General features: G+C 48.5%; 1 protein-coding gene and 1 long non-coding RNA gene across 4 annotated transcripts; both read left to right on the top strand.

Moving 5' to 3' along the window:
* The first annotated feature begins 267 nt into the window (after window positions 1–267).
* Window positions 268–1,389, top strand: LOC311371322. Its single transcript, XR_014641053.1, has 3 exons — window positions 268–492; window positions 637–702; window positions 1,106–1,389. It is a non-coding gene; the product is annotated as an uncharacterized lncRNA (long non-coding RNA).
* A 2,504-nt stretch (window positions 1,390–3,893) lies between these two features.
* On the top strand, window positions 3,894–8,276 carry LOC311371321 (uncharacterized protein). Of its 3 annotated transcripts, XM_084489471.1 has the most exons (6): window positions 3,894–4,206; window positions 4,291–4,355; window positions 4,506–4,901; window positions 5,164–5,228; window positions 5,931–7,776; window positions 8,241–8,276. In XM_084489471.1, the coding sequence occupies exons 1-4, from the start codon at window positions 4,060–4,062 to the stop codon at window positions 5,165–5,167; spliced, it is 612 nt and encodes a 203-aa protein (XP_084345597.1). In that variant the 5' UTR covers window positions 3,894–4,059; the 3' UTR covers window positions 5,168–5,228; window positions 5,931–7,776; window positions 8,241–8,276. The 3 variants fall into 3 exon arrangements, with proteins under 3 accessions (XP_084345597.1, XP_084345596.1, XP_084345598.1); XM_084489470.1 differs by lacking the exon at window positions 8,241–8,276 and having other exon boundaries at window positions 5,931–7,865; XM_084489472.1 differs by lacking the exon at window positions 8,241–8,276 and having other exon boundaries at window positions 3,894–4,355; window positions 4,496–4,901; window positions 5,931–7,865.

Below are 8,276 nucleotides of genomic sequence, written 5' to 3'. Positions count from 1 at the left end.
TCATCAAAAGGAAATACACCATCATACGGTGTAATTTCATACTTCAATCAGCATACAATTCCTGGTAGTAACAGTATTCCTCTACTCCATATGGTTTTAAACCACACTCACACATCCACATAATATATACCATTTATTCCCACTCATCCACATATCGTTCACCTTTTAAACACACAAACCCAAACACACACCCACAGTTTGTAACCCAAACCCACCCACCCACTCCCACCCCCGCTCAACACACACACACACACACACACACACACACACACACACACACACACACACACACACACACACACACACACACACACACACACACACACACACACACACACACACACATCTATGGCGGCGCACACCTGCATGTAGTTCCGCTGATTATTCGCTGATTATTTCGCGGGTCTCGGTGCGGATCGCGCTGCGTCTCCATTGAGCCTCACTGTGCGGCTGCTGCTGCTCGCGCTCCGTCAGCTGTTGGCTCCACCACAGGTTAGATTGAAAAAGACGCTGAGCCGTCTCCATTACACTGTTAATATTGACGTTATTTTAGTAGTTTAACCGAAACATGGTTAGAAACGTCCGGTTGAAGTTATAAAAGTAACTAATGATCCGTCTGGTCCTTTTGTTTTCCAGGTTGACCGTCGGGTTAATTAACGAACACTTTTTGAAGTAAAACGGCCCGCTACATCCGGACCTGCTGTGAGTAGGACACTTATTTATAATTTATCTTAATTGTTTTTTACTCTAGGCCTACTTGATAAGTTGAATAATAGTAGTTATGGATGTATGTCGTCGTAAGTTGTTTTTAATTGAGTTAATTTTTCGCCGGGTGACGCGGCTGCAGATATTTATCAATGACTCCATGACGGAGTTGGCGGCGGGAGACGTAGGGGGGCGGGGCCATGACGTCACACAATGACTCCGCACTCGGTTACCGTCGTAGTTAGATGGGAAAAATAACTTATTTTAATAACTTATTTGGATTTATTGGATTAATCACTAATTAAAACACACACACACACACACACACACACACACACACAGACACACACACAGACACACACACAAGCCGTAAAACTAATCTCGTTGCTCTCCTTCACAGCTCAAGAAGAAGAAACAGATTCTGTGAGTATCACGATCAAACCACGAAGAAGAAGAAACTGCGAACTGTAAGTCACAACATTTTCTTTTAATGCTGTGGGCTGACAGCGTTTAGTTTGAACCGGTTCTCAGGCCCCGCCCCACGTAGGCCCTGCCCCGCCCCACGTAGGCCCTGCCCCGCCCCACGTAGGCCCTGCCCCGCCCCACGTAGGCCCTGCCCCGCCCCACGTAGGCCCTGCCCCGCCCCACGTAGGCTCTCTCTCGCTCTCTCGCTCTCTCTCGCTCTCTCTCGCTCTCTCTCTCTCTCTCGTGTTCTCATGCCTCTCATTCGTCCCTAGAAGATACTTTATCCGTCCACTTTCCTACTACATTCCTCATCATTGCATCACATCCCATGTGTGTTGTCCTACTGATAAGGGTGTGTGACTGACTGACCAGAGATGCATGCGAGGGTTCTGCGCTGTTTGAGGCCTTCAGTTGTGTAGACGTTCCCCCTCAGGGGAACCCGAGTGTTTAAGAGGCCGTCGTCACGTCAGTTACATGAACTGGAACGTCCTTCAGGATGGAGACAGGGACTCCTCAAGGAGACACACCAGGGGGCGAGATGTGAGGGCTGTCCCTCTCAGCAACTATAACCCAACCTGGTTCCTGCACCTGAGAACCACGGAGCACGTTCCAATGTTTCCCTCCGTACGCTTTGAAGCCCTAGCCCCCCCACCACTGGTCTCTCCATCAAACCCTCCACTGGTCTCTCCTCTCTCAAAGACCTACAAACCCAGCGCTGGTCTCGTCTCTCAAAGACCTACAAACCCAGCGCTGGTCTCTCTGTCAAACCCACCACTGGTCTCTCCGCTCTCAAGTACCTACAAACCCACCACTGGTCTCTTCTTAAAGACCTACAAACCCACCACTGGTTTCTCTTCTCTCAAAGACCTACAAACCCACCACTGGTCTCTCCGTCAAACCCACCACAGGTCTCTTCTTAAAGACCTACAAACCCACCACTGGTCTCTCCTCTCAAAGACCTACAAACCCTCCACTGGTCTCTCGTCTCTGCGGGGCGATGGCCTCCGTCGCCCCCGGTCGATCGAAAGGGAGTCGGGTTCATATTCCCAAATCTGGAGAGGCGGAGATAGGCGCCGCGAGGCGTCCAGTGCAGTAACGCAAACGACCCCGGAGAAGCTGGCGGGAGCCCCGGGAAGAGTTCTCTTTTCTTTGTGAAGGGCAGGGCGCAAAGACCTACAAACCCAGCACTGGTATCTCGTCTCTCAAAGACCTACAAACCCAGCACTGGTCTCTCCGTCAATCCCGCCACTGGTCTCGTCTCAAAGACCTACAAACCCAGCGCTGGTCTCTCTGTCAAAACCTCCGCTGGTCTCTCCTCTCTCAAGGACCTAAAAACCCACCACTGGTCTCTCAAAGACCTACAAAACCTCCACTGGTCTCTCCGTCAAACCCAGCGCTGGTCTCTCCGTCAAACCCTCCACTGGTCTCGTCTCTCAAAGACCTACAAAGCCACCGCTGGTCTCCTCTCTCAAAGACCTACAAACCCTCCACTGGTCTCTCCTCTCGTTTGGCTTTGTATTCCTTTGAGTATTGTCATTGTTTGTGTAAATACACAATCTAATAACTGAAAATAAAGAGGTGTGATCTTTAACCTGGTACTGGTCAATCTTTGCATGTCATGGGGTACTAAGTGTGAGGGGCAATCTTTGCATGGCATGGGGCACTACTTCATGTGAGGGGCAATATTTAACCTGGCATGGGGCACTAAGTGTGAGCGGGGCAATTGTTGACTTTGCACGGGGCATTAAGTGTGAGAGGGGTGATCTTTAACCTTGCATTTGGCACTAAGTGTGAGAGGGGCAATCGTTGCCCTGGCATGGGGCACTAAGTGTGAGAGGGGCAATCTTTAACCTGGTACTGGGCACCACATGTGTGAGGGGAAATTTTTCTACTTCTACTTGGCTTGTATTACCTGAACATTTTAATCTTCAGCTATAGGAGGATGCTACTCTTCCTGAAACACCCTTGAGTGTCATTTGGTCGGATGTTTCTGATGACTCAAGTCTGTGGCCTAAATCAAAGCGGATAACAAAGTGGGTGTTCAATACAGCAAGAGCCTGGAGCGATCTAGCATCTGGATCTCAATTCGACCTTCTACACACTGGACAGGATGACTTGAGTGTCATGCAGCTTGGATTGTAGTGTGACTGAATCATGCAAACAATGGGAAGCGACAATGGCTACTTGGTACAATGGATGATGGACTAACGGCATTCCGAATGGACAGAATCGGATGAGAAACCAACCAACTAACTGAAGATGGAAGATGAAACATTCTGCAACGTGGCTTCCCTACCTAACCTAAACATGATGGACTGCTGGCAAGCCCTCTGGATCTCCTGTACTCCTGCCCTGAGATCCAAGTATTTCTCGGGCTGAATTGGAAACCATCTTGGAAACATCCCAACTAGCGTCCCTGTCGAGCTGCAGTTGTGCTCTTCTTCAGAAGAGGTGAAGAAAGCCTCACTGGGGCTTCAAGGTCTATGAAGAGGAACGTTGAAATGTGCGCCATGATTCTCTCCTGTAAGAGCTGTTGTATTCTAGTCGCCGAGAGGGGGAGCCTCACAGCCTACCCTTTGGCGTTTCTCCTTGGGGAGTCCCTGTCACGGTCTTGACGGACGTTCCAGGTCATGTAACTGATGTCACGACAGCCTTTTGAAAACTTGGTTTCTCCTGAGGGGGAACCTCTACAGAACTGTAGGTGTCAGATGGCACAGTATCCCAGCATGCATCTCTGGTCACTCAGATCACACCCTGATCAGTAAGGCAACACTCATGCGATGTGCATGCGATGTTTTAGAGAGTAGTAAGGAAGTAGACAAAAGGCATGAGAAGTTTGTTATTTTGTACTGTTGTCAGCCTTGTTTATGGGTGGGAATTATTTGCTAAATGGGGGATATGAAATATATAGTCAATTATTTGTACATGAACCAACGGCAACAAACTACTAGATCTGCTCAAGGTAAGTCTGTTGGCTGTATTTTGCAACAAGACGACCAAAGCACCCCAAGATCTCCATCGTCGTTCCAGCTCAAGGTAAGGGGCTCCTGCGGGGGGTTGGTAGTTAGATTCGAGACCGCGATGTGCACGGGTCTATAAAGATGCTGTCTGACTTCACAGGATCTCCTGGACCAGGGTGGACCAGAGGCTGAGGACCAGCAGGTGACCAGATCACACTGGACCAGGTATGGGTCACCAGGGTGGATAATAATAATAATAATAATTATTATATATTATTATTATTATTATTATTATTATTATTATTATTATTATTATTATGTGTCTAGTGCTTTTCTCGCACTTAATCATAATGTAGGGTAACTAGATCCCCCTAGACCAGGCATGGGGTACCAGGCTGGACCAGAGGGTATCCAGATCACCCTGGACCAGGAATGGGGCACCAGGCTGGACCAGAGGGTATCCAGATCCCCCTGGACCAGGAATGGGGCACCAGGCTGGACCAGAGGGTATCCAGATCCCCCTGGACCAGGAATGGGGCACCAGGCTGGACCAGAGGGTATCCAGATCCCCCTGGACCAGGAATGGGGCACCAGGCTGGACCAGAGGGTATCCAGATCCCCCTGGACCAGGAATGGGGCACCAGGCTGGACCAGAGGGTATCCAGATCCCCCTGGACCAGGAATGGGGCACCAGGCTGGACCAGAGGGTATCCAGATCCCCCTGGACCAGGAATGGGGCACCAGGCTGGACCGGAGGCTGTGGACCGGAGGGTAACCATAACCAAACACTTGACACCTGGAGGTTCTTTTTAATTATTTCAAACGATCGTAGAGGGTCTTCATTAGTTTTTCCTTCCGATTTTTCATTCTGTGAATTTTAGCCAAAGCTGTGATTTGAAGTAATTACGGTCACATCAGCTGCTACTACTATAGTTTATCCAGCGTACATCAAGGTGGACACTAAAACGTAACAGCTGGTCACACTCACACCTGGTGACATCACCCTTTTAATGTGTGTTTGTATTGTGAACAGATGAAGCTGATGACCCACCAGGAGCGAGACGAGGACTATGATGGGACTGCTCAAGTCTTTGGAAGGTTAATACCAACAGTTTCTTTTTTTTTACATCGTTTCACCACCAAAGCTATGCTGTTAAATTCACAGAATGTTTTACTATATTCCTGAATTACAAATTCCCAAGTGTGTGCATGTTTCATGTTGAAGTTTAAAATTTGATTCAGAATTATTTAAACAAGGTGTCCAAAGAATAATAAACTACTACCACTGTGTTTCTAGTGTAGAATTCTCAAAACAAAAGTATTTTCTTCAACACATTATATAAACTAAAAAAATCATGGACAAAATGATGGAGGAGGAGCCACCTATCTGGAGGGAGACCCGGAATCTGGTTAGCCGCCTAGCTGGACATCGTTAGCCTCCTAGCATAATGGATATAGTTAGCTTCATAGCATAATGGATATCGTTAGCTTCATAGCATAATGGGTATTGTTAGCCTCATAGCATAATCAACATCGCTAGCCTCATAGAGTTATCTATATCATTAGCCTCATAGTATAATTGATATTGTAGCATAATTGACATTGGTAGCCCCATAGTGTAATCGACATTGGTAGCCTCATAGCGTAATCGACATGGGTAGCCTCATAGTGTAATCGACATGGGTAGCCTCATAGTGTAATCGACATTGGTAGCCTCATTGACATTGTTGGCCTATGGCTAGCAACATAGATTATGCTACGAGGCTAACGATTTGTGTTTCTCCTCTTGCTACATTTCAGTGACCCACCGACGGCGCCTCGTCGGAGCTGGACGGTGGAGACTTCAGATGCAACTTCTACCTCGCAGGACGTGACTTAAGTCACGGGTTGTCAAGGGTTCCTTGTTTCTCAAGGGTTCCTTGGCGGGTTCCTCATGGTTCAGTGTTAGGGACAGAGTTAGGGTCAGATGGTCTCATGATGAACCGTTGTTTTTTTTTAATCACATCCCAGAATTGTTTCACTGTGGGCACAGATGTTGAAATGTATACTGATGTTTTATGATATAAAATCATTTAAAATGACCTGGTTGTGTGGCTTGTTGTATGGTAATTTTTATTATACACACGCCTGTTACCCTAATGAGGTAAGGTTACCTCTCCCCTCCCCTATACCCTAACCTCCGCCCTCCCATATCCTCTCCCAACCTTCCTCCCCTATACCCTAACCTCCCCCTCTATACCCTGACCTCTGTCCTCCCCCCCCATACACCCTTACCTCCCCCTCCCCCCCTCCTTTACTCATACCTCCCCCTCCTCTAACCCTAACCTCTCCCCTCCCCTATACCCTAACCGCCCGCCTCCCTTACCCTCACCCCCAACCTTACCCTAATCCTCGCCCTTATCCTCATCCTTATCCCTAACCCTAAACCTAACCTTAACCATAGCAGCGAATATCAAGCCAGTAAAAGCACGTGTGATGATATTAGCTAACTAGACAATCAGATGGACAGTGGCTATACAGTATAGCTAGTCTAGCTTTCCAACCCAAATTTGTGTAGCCCACCTTCGTGAAATGTGTGATAAACAGGAAAAGGTCCTGCCACACTTACCTGACAACTGGAATGGGGTATTTTTTGGGATTACTGTTGAACTATGTGTTCACCCGGCTATGAACTGAGACTTGATAAATCATATTATCAATATATAACATTTCTTGCCTTTTCTCTCTATAGTGTAACACTATATAGTACCATTGATACACTTAATACTAACCCACTCTATATATCTCTCTCTTCCCCCTTACCTCACTTGTGAGGTAAACCATTACCAGTCATTAGCCATCCTTGTAATTGGCCCTCATCGCACCTGAAGTCCCATCCCTATGACTGCCCTACCATTGCCTGTTGCTGTCCCCTTGACCGGATTCCTGGCCTGCCTCTTGATCAGAAATAAACCTCCATTCCGTGTGTGTGTGATCTGTCCGTTGCTGAATAAGGTTCTATAGCTGCTTTGGCATGTTGGTGGTCAACATGTCTGTAGTGTAAAACGTTCTAAAACTGGTGTCAAATGTTGCTGGCCGTATTACTACGTAAACCATGAATGTTGCGCATCATTTATTATGACGTCATTATATATACTTCCTCTCAGCAACCCCAACTCAAACTGACTTCCCGCGTCCCTGACAACTGCCTCAATAATCAAGGAGAAGAAGAAGAAGACTCCCTTTGTGTGTCTTTGTGTTCCTTCAATATGTGTTGTATACGTTTGGGTGAACACAGATCTCCTCACACTCCTCTTTTCAAAACAAGGGTCCATTTTGTTAGCAGTGACGCGCGTAGGAGGACGGTCTGACGGAGCCTCAGGGGCCGTCTGGCTCCAGGACGCCTACGGGTTAGACAGGGGACACCTGGCATCCAACCCACAACCTTTAGAGCAGGCAGTCACACACCCCCCAGACCACTGGACTGTTGTGGTGTCTGTGTGTCTCTGACCTCCACCCCCTCCACCCTCAGGGTCTGTCAGGGCACCCCCAGCCCCGCTGCAGGGGGGCTCTGCTGGGGGCCGTCTACCGGAGCGACCGGCTGGAGGTGGACCTCCTGAACGCTGACATCACCGCGCACACGCACGCCGCCAGCACCCAGAGCAAGGTGCTGGAGGACGGGTGGTCGGTGGGTTATAGACGGTGGTAGGTGGGTTATAGACGGTGGTAGGTGGGTTATAGACGGTGGTAGGTGGGTTATAGACGGTGGTAGGTGGGTTATAGACGGTGGTAGGTGGGTTATAGACGGTGGTAGGTGGGTTATAGACGGTGGTAGGTGGGTTATAGACGGTGGTAGGTGGGAGGGTTGGTAGATCATGGGGTGGATGATGTATGATGGGTGATGATGAATATGAGGATGAATTGGTGGATTGTGATGGATTGTAGACGGACAGAAAAAGAACATGCTTGTCAGAAGTGATTCTTCTTCCTGTCTGGTGAACGACGGTGTGTAGCTGTGTGTGTGTGTGTAGCGGTGTGTGTGTGTGTGTGTGTGTGTGTGTGGGGGTTGAAGTGCGCTGCTGTCAGTGACTCCTCCCACTCTGGTTTGTGTTCATTCTGGCTCCCCATAAGGTCGTCCCTCTGGCTCTGATCTGTCTGCTGATTGGC

The sequence above is a fragment of the Micromesistius poutassou genome, assembly GCF_964030765.1.
Source record: "Micromesistius poutassou genome assembly, contig: SCAFFOLD_3072, whole genome shotgun sequence".
Lineage (NCBI taxonomy): Eukaryota > Metazoa > Chordata > Actinopteri > Gadiformes > Gadidae > Micromesistius > Micromesistius poutassou.
This window is presented reverse-complemented; position numbering and strand designations above follow the sequence as displayed.

Bases quoted from the DNA above. Each gene is read 5' to 3' on its own strand.
- LOC311371321 (XM_084489471.1), top strand. From the start codon at position 4,060: ATGGGGGATATGAAATATATAGTCAATTATTTGTACATGAACCAACGG. The intron at 4,207-4,290 runs GTAAGGGGCTCC...CTGACTTCACAG, and splicing joins CATCGTCGTTCCAGCTCAAG to GATCTCCTGGACCAGGGTGG. The intron at 4,356-4,505 runs GTATGGGTCACC...AGATCCCCCTAG, and splicing joins ACCAGATCACACTGGACCAG to ACCAGGCATGGGGTACCAGG.